The sequence below is a fragment of the Populus nigra genome, chromosome 8 (genome assembly GCF_951802175.1).
Source record: "Populus nigra chromosome 8, ddPopNigr1.1, whole genome shotgun sequence".
Classification (NCBI taxonomy): Eukaryota; Viridiplantae; Streptophyta; class Magnoliopsida; order Malpighiales; family Salicaceae; genus Populus; species Populus nigra.
This window is the reverse complement of record NC_084859.1, coordinates 13,391,352-13,408,380: the sequence shown is the minus strand read 5'-3', so window position 1 is coordinate 13,408,380 and position 17,029 is coordinate 13,391,352. Positions and strand designations below refer to the sequence as shown.

At 35.1% G+C, this 17,029-nt stretch overlaps 2 protein-coding genes across 3 annotated transcripts; both read right to left on the bottom strand.

Moving 5' to 3' along the window:
* Positions 1-364: 364 nt before the first annotated feature.
* LOC133701787 (E3 ubiquitin protein ligase RIN2-like) lies at positions 365-7,970 on the bottom strand. Its single transcript, XM_062125875.1, has 13 exons — positions 7,752-7,970; positions 6,992-7,424; positions 6,161-6,238; positions 5,522-5,608; positions 5,308-5,429; positions 4,417-4,513; positions 4,195-4,300; positions 3,134-3,291; positions 2,883-3,020; positions 2,740-2,807; positions 2,421-2,651; positions 1,417-1,798; positions 365-960 (listed from the first exon to the last, which is right to left on the bottom strand). The coding sequence occupies exons 2-13, from the start codon at positions 7,220-7,222 to the stop codon at positions 904-906; spliced, it is 1,755 nt and encodes a 584-aa protein (XP_061981859.1). The 5' UTR covers positions 7,223-7,424; positions 7,752-7,970; the 3' UTR covers positions 365-903.
* A 4,673-nt stretch (positions 7,971-12,643) lies between these two features.
* LOC133702266 (putative glycerol-3-phosphate transporter 1) lies at positions 12,644-16,114 on the bottom strand. 2 transcript variants are annotated; one of them, XM_062126577.1, is made up of 3 exons: positions 15,934-16,114; positions 13,795-14,876; positions 12,644-13,485 (listed from the first exon to the last, which is right to left on the bottom strand). In XM_062126577.1, the coding sequence occupies exons 2-3, from the start codon at positions 14,798-14,800 to the stop codon at positions 12,923-12,925; spliced, it is 1,569 nt and encodes a 522-aa protein (XP_061982561.1). In that variant the 5' UTR covers positions 14,801-14,876; positions 15,934-16,114; the 3' UTR covers positions 12,644-12,922. The 2 variants fall into 2 exon arrangements, with proteins under 2 accessions (XP_061982561.1, XP_061982562.1); XM_062126578.1 differs by having other exon boundaries at positions 15,979-16,113.
* Positions 16,115-17,029: the final 915 nt, after the last annotated feature.

Sequence of the window (17,029 nt, the reverse complement as noted above, 5' to 3'; positions counted from 1 at the left end):
AGTCGAGGCAAGCTGTCGCAAAACCTGTATTTTTTTCAATTCGGCGCACCATAATGTTTGCAGAGTTTGTTCCATAAACGAATTTACAGGTGGGTCTTTACGGGAACCTCACGGACCGACCAAATGTCTCTCCAATCTGAGTACCCTCAGTGAATATTCATTTACCTTGAGTAAAACATCAGAAACATCAGGGAATTGTCAAATCCTTTTAAAGAAACCAACTGCTTTACTCGAACAGAAATCTGACTAAATAGAAATGCAAGACAAATACCATTTGCCATTAGGTTGCATATGGTTGAGGCAGATTACTTGAATCATCAGCGTGGGAGTATTTGTGAAATAATAACTGGTCAACAAAGAACTATGCGGATGCAATCACAACTGGCTGCAAAATTTCGATTGAAAATTAGCAATTGATGACAAGCATTAGAAGTAAATGATTTAGTTTCCTCAGAATCTAACAGGAGCTACTTGATCAAAACAATACATATTATTCATAATTGTACACTATGTATGCAGAACCAGGCAGTACAGCTGCGTCCTCTGTAGCTTGGAGCAAATTGATTTGATGCGCTAAATTCTCTCGAGGCGCAGAGCACAAAGACCTGCCTGAATGGCTCAACCTTCCCATCTATTTATATGTATAGATTTTATTTTTCAGATGAAACTGAAAAACTAGCACTACGTTATGCCTTCTTCCCTCCTTTTCCCTCTCGTGTACAATGACTTGGCATGTACATATATTGAAGCTTGTCGATATTTGAAAAGGCAAAAGTGCAATGAGAAGAAAACGGTCTGGGGTGATTAGCAAAGTTGTGCACGGCCCCAAACCTTCAGAGACACTCAGTACATGGAAGAAAAGGTTGACTGCCGAGCACATGAAGCCATTACAGAGTATTCATCTCACATGTGCAGAAGATTATTTACAGTAACAGTAGCAGAATTTGTTCGCTGCAAGTCCTGCAAAGTTTGATGCATTGGAGGTTCTTAATTAAGACTACAGGATACTATAAAAAAATGAATTGCTACGAAACATAATCCATGAATACCAACAAAGTTGGAGTCTAGAAAATATTTTACACGCTATAAAACCAATCTCCTAATTTATATAAATAAAAAAGCTCCAACCCTAATTCTTTAAATCAACATTCAATCTTGTGAACAGGTTTAAAAGTATACATCTCACGTTATATGTTATTGAAGGCTGGCAACAGAATGGAGATATGTTACAAAGGATCATAACAGATAGTGATGCAACGTGGAAGATGAGGGAATCCAAGAAAGCACATAAAGGAAATGATAATGACAAGTGACAACGTATTTGCAGACCTACTTTGTAACTAACCACAAAACGTATACCTAAGGAACAAATGAAGAACCTGGAGACATGTAAATAAAAGTAAGTTCAAACAGAACCTGGAGTATCAACTCATCTGGAACATGGGGCAAAACCTCCCGCACTGTCTCAGCCATAGCAAGTATGTTTGCTATGAAATCATTTGTGGAGTGTGATGCGGTCCTCATATGTAAACCACCAGTGCCACCAGGGTGTCTTCCACCAGCAGCAGGAGGGGTGGAAGAGGCAGATGGAGTGGCCTGAGATGGACTCATTGGCCAAAGGCTCCAGGCGGCATCCTCGAGAGCAGTTTGTGCATAAGTTTCTCCCACAGATGCTAGATGCCTCATCATCATCTGAACTCCCCCCAATCCAACTGATCTCATAGCCGTTGAGGGACCAGCCCCATCCGCACCCTGGCCGGACAAAGTAGGTAGCCAACTTGAATCCAACCCTGCACTTCTACGGTGCAAGAAAGAGAGAGATCAAAATAATTGATGGAAACAATGGCACCAATCTTTGAAATCGCAATCTATGCAATGACCATTTGTCTTTTACTTGAGATTGAATGGCTTTTAGAAAAGATTAGACAGACTCAGATGTCTGGAACTGCAATTTCAGCCAATGGCAGACTAGGATTTAAAATTTGGGTGCGCATTCCTGGTTATCATCATCTCTCTTGCCTCCATCTACTTCTTAGGTAAAAGGAAACATGCATGTGTTGGAATTTACTTTTTCTGTTTTCTTAAGCAGAAAATTTGGTTAAAGTCAACTTAAACATGGCCATTGGATCTAATAGAATATGACAGCCAGTCAGCTAAAGAGTCATCACAATGTCAGATCCCGAGCAAATCTAGATTCAAGATTTCCAATAATGCTAAAATTCATGGGCGCTCATAGAGGAACTACTGCTAGGTAACATGCTAACCATTGCTCAATAGCAGAATGGTCACTAGCTCTAAATTTCAGAATTTCCTCGGCCATTTTAAGGGAAAAAATGATTGTTTTCATCTAGAAGCAGCAAGCTGTACTCATTTCTAGGCAATCAAGAGAGACTATGATGATCTAAGGTAAGGGGCCGAACCTCCAAGGGCTGCTCTCTGTAGAGTTCTGAATCTGGGTAGGGAATGCCCCATCAAGCAGCGCATGACCTGGAGTGTTTTGCCGATCAAATCCTTCATGTATTTGATGAGCAAGCTGCTCATCAGCCAGAACTTCTCCAGTATGAGTATTTGCTTCATTTTCAGGCCTGCCTACAAAAAGTGGCTTCCGACAAGTGGGACATGAGTATATCTCATTTAAACCCTGATCCAACCTGGTAATATTGAGCAATATTCAACATTTATTAAGCATAGGAATAGCCAAATAAAATTGCTCAAAAGCAATAAGTTACAAAGTTGTACCAAGATCTCAAGCAAGCAAGATGAAAAAGGTGACTGCAAAGTAGCCTTTTAGCCTTAGCCATAGGTTCCTGTCATTACCCCGATTCAGTAGACACTTACAGTTCCAATGAAGAAAAAGAGAGCAAGATATGAGCCAACCATACCCTACATATAGCACATTCATCATCATATGCTCGTAGCTCTTCAGATGTTGCATCAGAAAGTGCTGCATGAAGGGCATCTAAAGCCATTCTAAGCTTGATAAATCCTTTTATACGCTTTATGATAGCGCTTAGCAAAGCCTGCTCAAATTACCAGAATCAATTAATATAAAGGACATCAAATCAGTGTGTCAAAATAAACAAACTCATTTATGTTAAATAGTTCCAAAAAGAAAGCAGAACAAAATATTTACACGTATATTAAAAAAGAGGACCACGTCCACAAGATGAAGTGCCACACCATGGAGCCACCAAATATGCACATAATGACCAAGTGCCATTATCAAGGCTGCCATTTCTAGCGAAAAGCCCAAATCCCGGATAAGAATGCCTTTCCACTCCAACAATGAACCTGCAACCACACTCCTTAATCAGGAAAATATCATCACATTAAATCCACTAGAAGTGTGGTAAAGTGGAACAAAGTGACATAAATAAACTAGGACCACCGAACAGCATTTTTAAAATTATATTGAAACTGCCCTTAAAGACAATGTGAAGACTGTGGGAGAAGCACTTTTCTAATGTACAGCAAAGGGAATTGATCTACATGCAGTCTAAGAGAAAAACAAGCCCACTTTCAGTTTTCAGTTGAAGAGCCAAGCACAAAAAAATGTGCCTGGTCGTTTTCAATTAAGATCTGTAAGTTAGTTGACCAATTTTGGCCCTTCAACAACTTTTGATGAAAGTAACTGTTGACTAATCATACACATACACTATCCATTACACTATTTAGAACTTTCCATTTATGCACACACAAACACATATAACATAGTAATTACACACACATCCATGTGATCTCAGTTACTAAAGGACAAAAGTCTTTAACACGACAACAAGTTCTTGTAGAGTGTCAAGTGCAGAGAAAATGCATCCCCACCCTCCTCTCTCAAGTTCTATTTCTACCACTAGTACTTGTCCTTCATATTCACAAACATTGCTATAGCACCTACAAACTTTATGCAGTTGAGCAGTGCTTAATCTTTTTGAGTGAGCAGAACAAATACTTTAATTATGTTCACTGTTTTAAATTCCTAACATATCCATTGGATGTTTCAGTTGAAAAATATATCTTTGCAGTTTGGAAATTGACTTTGTTCAAGCAGCATCTTGACTTTGTGTCTGATCTCCAAGGTAAATTGCCTTAACATATACACTCTGTAATATACTGTACATATCACAAAACTGTTGCCTATCACCTGATACAATCTAGGATACTGGCATTCATATAGCAGAATAAAAGTTCAGGAAGTACCTGCTCTTATTGCATCAAAAAACTTGAATCTTTGGCAATTTGCACTATTCCCAGTCGAATGATGGAGCCAAATCTCAAGCAACTGAAATCCATGAACCAGCATAGCCTACAGAGAATATAACCTAGTCAACAAGTGCTATGTGTCTCACTAAGATTAATATCTACGTAGCATATTTACAATTTCTGTATAAAACTAGAAAAGAAGTTTTCCAGAGACATTACTTGCATGGTCTCAAAAGCAATACTGAAAGGCTCAAAGAACAACAACAGAAACATGGATGAACCTGTGCTTCTGTATATTACATAACACATATGTATCCTGCAAACACCAAGATGATACAGAAATAAAGTGCTAGTCAGCATAAAAATTAACAGAGTCAGAAATAAACAGAAAAGAGAGAGAGACAGACAGACAGACAGAGAGCAGGCTAAATAATTCCCTCATATGCAACCATGTGAAAAATCATGAGAATTAGTATATCATCTCCTTCCCCATTTAGACCTGTTATTTCACAAAGATACATTGTTTCTGATAGAGAAGCAGCCCCTCATGGGCCACCACTCAGAACGTAGGAACAGGATGTTTATGGCAAACAAAGAAACTAAGCAACCTAATCCACCTGTCTCAGTTAGGCAACCATCATGACCGAGCCCAGCCACTGCTCCTCCAAAACTACCCAAACCATTTCCACCATCACAAACTTAGCACCAATAAAAGAAAAACTAATTTCATATGCACAATGACAAAGAAAATTGTTCTCTATAAATCAAAACAAGTTGCTGCTATGCTCAGGTCTTCTACTTCCAACATGGTGTCTGATATACGATTGTACATTATTTTTCTAGCTTTTACCAAAAGTCAAATTGTACTACCCATTGCAGATATTTCAAACAGTAATGAAATTGGGTTCTCATTGAGCTTTATTGCCAATATCATACAAAGAAGGGCACCAAGTGCATTTCCTAAATGATATGTATGATAAATCATATTTATCATACAGTAATGAAATTGGGTTCTCATTGAGCTTTATTGCCAATATCATACAAAGAAGGGCACCAAGTGCATTTCCTAAATCATATTTATCAATAAAACATTGGGTTACCAAAGATTACCAGAAAAAGTCAACAGAGAGGACCAGCAACAACACTGAATAAGCACGAAAATATGTCCATGGCGTTGCAGAAGGAGATGCATTCAAACGTTCAAGTCGATCTCTAGCTAATGCTTGAAACATCTGTAAAACCAAGCAAAATACCAGAAACCTTATCATTTCTATAATGAAATTAAAACAACAGATTTTTATCATAAGAAAACAGTGCCACTAACCTTTAAAGAACATAGTACAGTCAGCCAAATTGACCAGAGACCTATTTGAGAAATTGTTGGTGGAATAACCAGTGGTAAAAGTGTTCCCTGTGCAATATTCATCACATAAGAAAACACAACAATTACAGAACTACAAACATAGAGTTCCAACAGAATAACTAGCCTTATCAAACTTCATTCAAAGATACCCACTTCCAATCCAACAATCAAATCATCGTCATGGAAACTAATACCTATCCAGATTCAAAATATTTACCAGCCTGATAACCAATACTATATCTGGACAAGCAGATTGCAGAACAACAGGTCTAAAAGATACAAAAGGAAAAGAAAAAAAAACACCATTGCTAGATATTATTTGCTCTGAGAAATTGGTGGTGCAAAAATTATGAAAAAAACAGGAAGAAGGTTGAACAAACACTCAAAGGTGATTTTACTTGTCATAAGTAGCCTTCTTTCTCATTATAGTTGCTCATTTAATAAAACCTGATTGCTGTCCTAAGACAGAATTTTAAAAAACTCAATGTGCAACAGAACTAAAACAGTATCTTAAATGAAGTAGCCTATCCAGTACCACTGTAAATAATAAAGAATAAAAGTCAAATGCTTTCCAACTAGTCACTTGGTAAGGATATTTACCTTGTAAATAGCATAATTAATGAGACGTTCCACTAGTTTTTGAGTTTCAGAAGGATACAACTCTCCAAAGAAAATAGTCTGCAAGTTCAACAACAAAATCAGAACCCTCAAAGCAATATCTATGAAGGAAAGTAAGCTTATCAATATGATAACCAACTGGGAATCTGAGCCAAAATTCCATTTGAACTATTTAGCCCAAACAATGCTGCAGGTTCCAAGAACATTTTTTCCTAATTCCAGTAGCATTAACTTAGTATAAAAACCACCTCATCTATGCTCTCTTTTTTTCAAAGAAGGAAGAAGCTTTTACTGGAAAAGAATTAAGTGAGAAAATACAGAAAGAATATGTTTCATGCAGTGCAAGTAAAGAGAACCAAATCAGAAGGGCTGCCTGTGACATATCCTCTTTTGAGAACTTTCCTAAAATTCCCTAAGAAACATATCATGAAGAGACTAAAAGAAAACATCCTATGCCCACAATAATTGATCATTCTGCGTACAAGCCCCCACAACAAGTCCCATTCCTGTCAGGCAGGAATTTATGTGGTAAATTCTTTTCTAAAGCAGTAGCCCCATTCCTTAAGACACGGTATTTACTAACCATTAGACAAGCAATAAATGCCTGGCTAGCATGCAAACTGCAGAGAATGATAGTATAAATCTCGAAAAAACATATTTCACCATATTTTTGTGTCATGACTTAAATCCTAATTGAGATCCTCTTAAACAGATTGCTCAACTCACTACATAAACCTCTGCACATAAATATTCATAAATGAGCAGTTATAAACCAGAAAACATTTGGCAAAATTAAATAAAAAAAAAACTCACCTTAAGACAAAGATTGAGTAGTATAAATACATTGAATACAAAATTCACCACCAATGCAATGGTGGCATATGAACCAAACAGAAGCTCAAGTGCATGGTTGGCATTGTCAAAGTTGGTAAGATTCTCAACAATCAAACCATCTGATCTCAATATATCTAACGACACTTCTGTTAGAACCGAAAAACTCAAAACCGTACACACTGCTGAAATCGCTAAATAACTGGCACCCATTTGTGACGAAAAACAGCCTCTCCACAAAATCCCACCTCCCAAAAATTCATAAGAACTGCCTTAACATGCCTCTTTCCCAGCAATAATCACAACTTCAAACTAAACCGCAAAGAACAAAACCATCAAGTGGCTCAATTAGCTTAAAACTCTGTCAAGAAACCAATAGATTATATTACCAAACTACAAGCCCCCCCAGAAAAACCTGCAGAAAAAAAATAACCAGCAATCAGAAAATAATTCGAGGCAGAAGAAGAAAAAACTAAAGCACAAAAAAAAATCGTTATATATTAAATCAATTCAGGTAACTTTTTCAGTTTTCAGCACCATGGCAATTCGATTGATAAGAAATTAAGAACCCCGTTTTTAATTAAACAGAAACGTTAAAAAATGATGAAGAATGAAAAGATCAGTTACAATAAATCTGATTTACAGCCCAAAATAGGCAACAAAAAAACCCTAGATTTTGAATTGTAAAAATACAATTAAAATAAGAAGTCATTTGAATGGTGAGGGAAATATAAAAAAGAACCTGATTTGATTCGACTCGATCAGAGAAGGAGAAGAAACTGTTGTTGTTGGCGTCGGTGGCAGAGAGAATAATAATAAATAATAAAATGGCCTGATTGTATTGAGAGAGTGGGGGTGGGGGAGGACAGGAGAGGAGAGGGTCTGTTTTTGCGGGAAAGTCATGTAAAGCATGTGTCGTGATGATTTTTGTTTCTTTTTCATCTTTGTTTTGTCTCTAATTGAAGCGGGGGAAGAAACTGTTTTATCTTTATCATCTTTATATTCATTCATTATTTCAAATCTCATTTTCCAGCACGTTTATTTCGTTTTAAAAAAAAATTAAAAATAATAAATTTTTTTATTTTTTTACATCAAATTAATTTTTCTATATTTTTATATCATTTTAATATACTAATATTAAAAATAATTTAAAAATAAAAAAAAATATTATTTTGATATATTTCTAAATAAAAAAATAATTTAAAAAATAATTATTGTTATATTTTTAAACACTTTTTATATCTTTTTTATAATTTCCTAGCTTATAAGTATTAATATATATTAAATTATAAATAAGAGTATGGTTGAGATGTTGGGTTTATACAACTATATTTACAAATGTTATAAAATAATAATGTTCTCTTTTTATTTCTTTAATTTCTATTGTTTTTATTTATTTTATTTACACTTATTTTATTTATTTTATTTATATTATTTACTTTTAAATATATAGTTTTATGATATGTTATTAGCATAATTATTTCTAATTTCTATTTTGAAATAGATAATTATATTTAATATGTGGATAAAAAGTAGAAGTGACCGTGACACTTAAGTTTATGGTATTTAATATGCAAGAATTATTTATCATAAATACTTATGCTAAAATTTATAAACACCATTAAAAATAAGAACAAAACATCTAATCAAAATAAGATAAAGGTCATAATCCATCATCTTCACGAAGAGTTGAAAATCGAATATCTCCCGATCAAAGATGCCTTTTATCCAATGCCCTTTGATCAAATCAAAGGGTTTTTTTTAAAAAAAAAAAAGAATTCAGTGATGATTCTACCCTTAAACAATTTTTTTTTTCGCATGAAATGAAAACTCTCGGGGCTTGAACTTGCATGCTGTTTTTGCATGCCAAATATTTTTTTCACTTTTGTTTGTTTAATTGCTAAACTATTAAGAAGTGGATGGAGAGACTAGACCAGTAAACCACTTGCCGGCACTGTTGGGTGGTAATTAAATTGCAGTATAGGCTGTAGAAAACTAAGATCTTAGATATCTGCAAAGAAGATGTTTTTGTAGACAAATCGAAGGAAGTTGGTTCATGAAGAAATTGATCCTGGTCCATGATCAAGGGTCCCTGTACCTCTTCGGCATGTCATGATTGGAGCCTAGAACATCACAATCCCACCTCGTCTTTTTTATCATTGTAGCTAAAGCCAGGATCTTTCTGGTTTCAGAGAGCAGTGTAAACTGATTTCGATTCGTACCACCATTGTCAGCTCTCCCGAGCTAACTTGTTTTGATATTATTTCTTGCCATTTAAACCTCCCAACTAACAAATCCCATAACCATAACCTTCACTTTTTTCCCTCAAGTTGTCCTGTCAATGTCATATGACAAGAAGTTTATAAACAGAGTGTCAATGTTATATGGGATTTCAATGAAGAGAATATATTCTCATGGGAAAATTGATAAATGGGTTGATGTGTTCAAAGTGCTAGCTTACGAGGACATGATCAAATCGGAATCTACGAATTGTCCTATCCAAGATGAGTTGATTTGGGATCTCTAGTGGAGGTTTTCTGAAACCATGACTGTCCTGACTCTTGTAGGCTAACGCTGCTGTGTTTTTGAAGCCTAGCCGTTACATCTACGAATCACCACCATTGCTGTCTGGTTCAAATCTCCTTTTCATGTTATCCCCGTTGGTTTCAGGTCCACAACCATGGGTTGAACCTAGAATTTCTACCAGCCCCGTGTCGTCCGCTGGACTGAAGCGGAAGTCAGAGGCTTTCTGGGTAAATACTCAGAAGAACTCTGGTTCGTTTTTTGAGCTGGAAGTACTGTAACTCATCAATGGTAACATCTCGGCTGGATTTTATAAAAGAGTATCTCCTTTTGTAGTTCATGGGAAACATCTCAGATCTCATTTTGGCACAAAATAAGGTGTTCATATAATTGTCTCTGACCTTGGAGTTAGATTTGGTGTAAGAAATAAAATAGTATTATTTTACTTAATTAGTCCATAACGAGTTTTAATTAGAATTTAAAAAAGCATTTTTCACTAGAATTATTTTTTTAATTTAATTTAATTTTTTATTTTCATCCTTTAATAATGTATTTGTTAGAGATTGAGCTTTTATAATTTATCTTGATTTGCTATCTTTAAAGATATATCGGTTGCATGACCTAGTCATGAGATTTACAAGTTAACTCAAGGTTCTTTTATCTTTTTATGTAATTATTTTTTTAATTTTATTTTTTAATATCTGGATTGATTGGGGACTAAACTTTATAATTTGCTTTCACGAGGTTATCATGATCTCATGACTTAGATTACAGATTTTGCAACTTGACTTGAGTTTTTTTGTCATTTTTTTAATTGATTTTAATTTTAATTTTTATCTTTTAACATTGTATTTATTATGAATTGAGCTTTATATTTTATATTGATTTGCTATTTTTAAGGATATTCCAATTTCACGACCTAGTTATAGGTTTTGCAAGTTAACTCGATTGACTCAAATTTTTTTATCCTTTCGTCTAGTATATTTTTTATTTCAATTTTATCCTTAAATATTTGGGTTTATTGAAGAATAAATTTTATAATTCATTTCAATTTGTTTTCTATGAGATTATCATGGTCTCATAACTCAGATTATGGGTTTTGCAAGTTTAACTCGGTTGACTTGGGTTTTTTGTTCTTTTTATTGATTTTTTTTCAATTTTATTTTCAACATTTGAGTTGATCGGGGATTAACTTTCATAATTTATTTTGATTTGTTTTTTATGAGGTTATCAGAGTCTCGTAACTCAAGTCAAAGATTTGGTAGGTTAACTAAGATTTTTTTTTTGTCATTTCTTAATTAATTTTTTTTCAATTTTGTTAATTAATATTGAATTGATTGGGAATTGAATTTCATAATTTGTTTTTATTTTCTTTCTACTGGGTTATCTTAGTTTCATTATCTAAGTGTGGTAAGTTAACCTAAATTGACTAGAGTATTTTTTGTTCTTTTTTAATTAATTTTTTTAATTTCATTTTTTAATATTAGATTAATTGAGAATCGAGTTTCAATATATATTTTTTATTTTTTTTTACGAGTTTATAACGATTTTATAACTCGGGTCATGGATTTTACATGTTAACCTGAGTTTATCCAATATGTTATTGTTGTAATATTTATTTTTTAAAAATATCTTAAATCTTTTTTAATCAAACTTTGTATTTTTTTTCCGGATTATTTTTGGACTTGTAAAGATGAATGGTTCATATTGGGTTAATCCTTTTTTATTCAATTTCCTTTTCTTCTTGAAAAACACGGTCACAATGTTTTAATATTATTTTAATGTGTTAAAAAAATTTGATATAATCTACAACGTAGCAAAAGTAAATAATTTAGTATTAAGTAAAATAAAATGAGAAAATCATAAATATAATAAAAAAAATCTGATATTTTATTGTATTTACAACTTAATATAAATATAAATGTAATGAAGAATTGGTCTGGGGTGTGTAAGAATGGGTGTAAGAACACCTTTAAGAAGAAGCAAACAAATAAACCAGCAATCGGGAGATGATGAACTGATGGTGTATATGCTAAGGTTAAGTTTTCTCTAAACTATTTTAAGTACGCATCTTTTGTATTGCTAATAATATTTTATAATTATTGACCACAAAATTTAAATCCTAAAAAAAAAATATTCTCAATTGACAGAATAATCTTTTAAATCTTATTATATTTTTTTTAATATAATGGTATACATACTGAAAAAAGAATATGTAGTTTGTGGGTATTTCCCGAGATGATTTGTTTATTATTATTTTCAATCAAATATTTTAGAAAAGGAGCACTGTGCACACGAAAAAGAACACACCAGCATCCAAACCCTTTTCCTGTATTGAGTCACGAGTGCACTTTGCTTTCTCTTTTCGTGGACCCCGCCAGTAAAATTGTCTTTTCAAGACACTAAAAGAATAATCCAAAAATATTAAAAAGAAACTAAATAAAAAATAAACAAAATCTTGTCGAATAACGTTCGGGTCACGTTACCGAACACTAACTAAAAAGTTCGGTGCATAGCAATTCTTACAGGATTGGCACTACTACTAAAACAGGTGCCCAATACCCGTCTTTGCCGATCGTGACTTTTTTTTTATTTTTTATCCGTTTCTAAAATCAAGCATCCCTCTCACGGGTTAGGTTAATTATAGCCCAATTGCCCCTCTCATGTTTCTCTTGTCGCCCGCCCACAGGAGAAATGGAGCCAGCAGAATCTCTCTTCAATTTCATCATTATTTGCCCTGGGGGCTGCTAGCTAGGTGGAGCGGTGAGCATGCATGCTCCCCCCAATCTGATCATAATCTAAGGATAAAGCCACTAGAGATTCTCTCTCTCTCTCTCAATGAACATATCAATCCAGCACTAAATATAAAATGAGAACGATAAGGGAAAAAAAAGAGGAAATTCTCTTTGTATCTCCCCTCTTTGTCAACTGTATCCTTGTGTGTGGGTGGGTACCGCAGCTTACAAAACTTATTTCAGGAAAGATTTTACTTTTCTTCCTCTCTAAATTTTTTTATGAGGATATTGAGGCAAATCTTTTGTTTATCAAAAAAGAGCTGGAGTAATGCGCATTAATGGATCATCTGAACCCCGCATTCAAGAAAGTATTCAATAATCTTAAAAAGTTTCCTTCTGGGCAAGGCTGCATTGCTTAAATTGATACATAATATGCAAAAGAATGTACATATATACACAAACAGTAGGACAGCCCCTCTCCTACTTCCACTTTTCCCATCCGTATATCATGGAGAAGGTTTAAAAACATCCTCTCCCATCCTCGTACATATCAAGAGGATTTTTCCTCGTCATTTTAATCGGCAGAGCTCATAAAACACTCTGATAATCACACTGGCAAATATAAGTATAACCCCAGTTTTCCTCCCTCTATAAATCACACATCAAGTGCAGCAGCTGGTGCTCTTGACGTAGATCCTCGAGACCTTGATTCAGCAATCTTTGCAGCCACTTCAGCCACAATAAGTCTCGTCAATAGCAAACCTGCAACTAAAGCTGCAGCCATTAACATTGCGAAAACTGCATTCCAGCTCTTAGAAGAAATGTAACCTGTCAATAAAGGTCCAATTGCAGCTCCAACCGAGCCTGTTCCATCTATGATTGCCGTAACAGTGGCCAATGCCCTTGAGTTCCCCTTCAAGGAACTGTGAGTTCCCAAGTCAGCCGAGACAGCTGTTGTTATAAGAGCATAAGGGCCGTTCACAAACATGCCAGTAATGAACATAAGAGCAATGTTTAAACCCAAGGAAAGGTGTCCATAGCTCCGGTAGAAAAAGAGAGCAGGGATGGCACAGTACATGAAGCTTGCTGCTGTAATTGCTCTGGCATCTAGGCGATCAGAAATGTGACCAGCTAAAATTCCCCCAACCACCCCTCCAACATCAAAAAGAGTTGACAAGTTTCCAGAACTTCCATCGGATAAGTACTTTCCGTCAATGGCTGAAAGGTTGATGAGGATAAATAAGTCTACATCATGGATATTATTATGACAAAAAAAAGAGCAGCAAAAAAACACATTTCACCAGTTACAAAATGACAAACACCCGTGTTTTATATCTAAATTTATAAACGAGTATACAGTAAGTGAGTCTTCACATTTCTATTGATGTTAAAGAGTTTCAACCAGTCATAGAAGACTGATGAAACCAATGAATCTCATTTTCTCCCTTCACTTTATAAGCACATTAAAGAATGCTACGCAAATTCAGGTCAATCCCAAAAATGAAAAAGCTAAGAAGCCCATATTACCTGTCTGGCTAATGTAGAAAGGAAGCCAGTAGAGAAAAGTATAGGCCACCAGTTTGGAGAAAAATAGGCAAAGAGCAAATGGAGCAACTCCAGGTATTTTCCATGCTTCAATGAACCCCACAGCTTCCTGTTTAACATCAGGGTCCGAAGCCAAGAGAGGCTCTGTAACTCCCTCCCCAGCTTTATTTGGAGAATCCAATTCATCTTCATCTTTATCAGCTCCAACAGCTTCGGGACTAACAGGCAGTAACAAAAACACAAGCAAGCCAGCAAAAGCAATAACGAGACCAGGCAAAACAAAAGACCAGCCCCACCCATAGCTCAACATTGCAGCAGCAATCAAAGAGCCTGAAATATTCCCAACAGAAGTGTGGGCATTCCATATACCCATAATTAGCCCTCTCTTCCTCTTCCCAAACCACTTACCAACCACCGCAACCACCGAAGGCCATCCAGTTGATTGGAACAGGCCAGCAAGCATTTGCACTATCAAGTAGTAGTAAAAGTTGTGCACATTTGCCCAAAATCCAACGCCAAATAATGACGTCAATATACCAGTTCCAACCATTCCTATTGTCAAAAAGATCCTTAAATTCATCCTATCACCTAGGTGCCCTGAAAAGAACATTCCTATGGCATATATAGCAAGGAAAGCCAAGTCTAGTTCACCAAGCAAGGCTGTTCCGTCTGAGGCATCAAATGGAGCCCAACCTTCTCCAAGTTTCCATGAAGATCTTTTTCTTGCAACTGGTTCATTTGAGTAAGTAATCCTCCATGGGACAAACCTTAACCCCACCTCAGATGATTGTGGGTCAAGGGTGCTCTTGACAATGCTCGTGGTTTTTCGAGCAGCATGGTAGCTCGCGTATGCCAAAAATGTAACGATCAAGACAATGGCTTGGTGGGTTCCGTAGGAAAGCTTTCTCTTCTTTACGCATTCTAAGAATCGAATACCAATAGGGGGCTTAATTTGGTTTCTTTCGACTGGATCCAGAGATGGACTCATGTATAGGTTCTTAACTCTTCAAGGAATGAAGAGGGAGTAGGGATTCAACTTCCTCTCTTAGAACAAAGGCAGCACGCTGCAAAACAGATAAAAAAAAACAAGGTTTCACATGAGTTTACAATGATAACTTAGTAACAGACTAAAAACAGCAGGAGTTGAAAAAACTTTTGATAGCAAGGAGAAAGTCTTCGAATGAGTCTGTATCTTCACTTTAAAGACTGGAACTCTTCTTTTACAGAAGTTCTAAGCGACTCTTTAGAGATTCATTAGAACACATAAACATGAGCTCCTAATAAATGACTCTAGATTCTCTCTAAATTAATTTCTAACACACCTTCCAACTCTCAGCATTATACAAAATTATACTTGTATATTACATCTAGCTATAAGAAAGGATTTCTTCAGTTTACTACCAGCTCAACATCGCTCACAGCAAATCAAACTAAGGAACTCAATTGACACAAACTAGTAACTTTTCGCAGTCGAATAAGACTGATTAATTTTTTAAAAAAAGTCCTCAACTTTGTATCGATTTAGCAGAGGAGTTCAATTATATAAAACTAAAAACTCTCAAATTCTGTTAATTAAAAATTGAAAAAAAAAGATTAAAAACCCCTCAAACACTCTAAAAGCTAATGATATCTCAAGATTCCAAGCGTGTCGAAAAATCATTTTTTAAATTCGGGTCAAATAGAGCCCGTGTTGAAGTAGACAACATAAAGAAATATTCAAACTAGAAAAGGCTTCCTCTCAAAAAAAAAAAAATTCAAACTTCAGTATTGCAAACGCTAGAATTTATAGTCTGTCAATCCAATAGATTTTTAACAAAATAGATCAAAAAAAAAGTCCACGGTCAATTGAAAAAAATAGAAAAACGGGAGAAAGAACTCAAAACAAAATAGAAGGGACTTTTCAACAATCAGAGATAAACCCAAGATTTCTTGGGCAATGAATTTACATTTCAACAAAAACCCATTTCTCAAAATCAACTTCTGAAGACTCTCTCCAGACCACAAACAAACCAGCACGGAAGTCAAAAGCCAAAATTTCAAAACCAAGAATATGGAAACGAACATTAATCTAAACAATGAACAGAAATCATTAAATACGGAAGCTGAAGAGTAACAGCATACCCTGTTTTAAGGTAACAGAGCTCACAGGAGATTGTTTGCTCTCACCTTCTCTCTCTAGAAAACTATCAATCTCTCTCTAAAAAGGGAAACTATATATCAAACTCTCTCTCTCTGCTTCCTTTTTCTTTTCTTTGTTTCTATTTCTCAAGGGAAAAAACGCCGCGCGCTTGTTGTTGCTGCTGCCTACGACGGGTGTCTTCTTAATGTTATCGTTAATTAATATTTTAATCGTGTTTTCAAATGTCCATCTTGTCCTTTGCTTAATTTCGCAACAAGCTGTTTTGCTTTTTATTTTATATTACGTGACTTGACGAAAATGCCCTTGACCGACCTGTCATCATGATTGAGAAAAATGGTTTTTTTTTTCATTTTTATAACTTTTCCACGTGGGCAGTTCTTTTTGGAAACGCCGCCTCACACTATCAATTTTTTTTTTAAAAAAAAAAACTCTTTCCGATATTAATATTCGGTTGAGTTCAGCTTTTTCAATATTACTAAATGTTCTAACTTAGGCTCTTGAGTTTTTCAGAGTCATTCAAAAGAAGAAGAAGTCCGAGATCCAAAAACAATACTTGCGCTCTCTCGAGTGTCCTCTGACGACATCGCTGCTGTCGAAGCCCAAACACCTGTTCAGTCCTAATCCACACAGCTAAGCTAAGATGCTTGAGGAAACTAAGACTTGCACGCAATGGCAACCACCATAAATAATTGCCATTCAAAGAGAAATGGAACATGTCGGTTACTCTGAGAAAATGACGAGTCAAATGGACTGCGTATCAATAATTTCTGCGGCAGAGATGCTGTTTTAAATTATTTAAAAAAATTAATTTTTTTAGTTTTTTTAAATTGTTTTAACATGCTGATATTAAAAATATATTTTTAAATAAAAATACTTTAAAAATAAATAAATATTCATGGAATTAAAACACAACACGCAAAAAAATAAAATAAAATTGTGGCCCTCCTCATTGATAATTAGGCCTCCGAGATGAGTAATCAAGCTACAATACAATTCGTACAGCTGATTAATGGCAGTGTCCGTCAAATTCTGAACAATGTATGAAAGGGGAAGTGTGATACTGTAGAATTGTCACTA

Excerpts from the sequence above, each read along its gene's own strand:
- LOC133701787 (XM_062125875.1), bottom strand. The coding sequence starts at position 7,222 with ATGGGTGCCAGTTATTTAGCGATTTCAGCAGTGTGTACGGTTTTGAGT. Across the intron at positions 2,652-2,739 it reads CTTGCTTGCTTGAGATCTTG|GTTGGATCAGGGTTTAAATG; the intron begins GTACAACTTTGT and ends CAATATTACCAG. Across the intron at positions 1,799-2,420 it reads ACAGAGAGCAGCCCTTGGAG|AAGTGCAGGGTTGGATTCAA; the intron begins GTTCGGCCCCTT and ends CTTGCACCGTAG.
- LOC133702266 (XM_062126577.1), bottom strand. The coding sequence starts at position 14,800 with ATGAGTCCATCTCTGGATCCAGTCGAAAGAAACCAAATTAAGCCCCCT. Across the intron at positions 13,486-13,794 it reads TTTCTACATTAGCCAGACAG|CCATTGACGGAAAGTACTTA; the intron begins GTAATATGGGCT and ends TCAACCTTTCAG.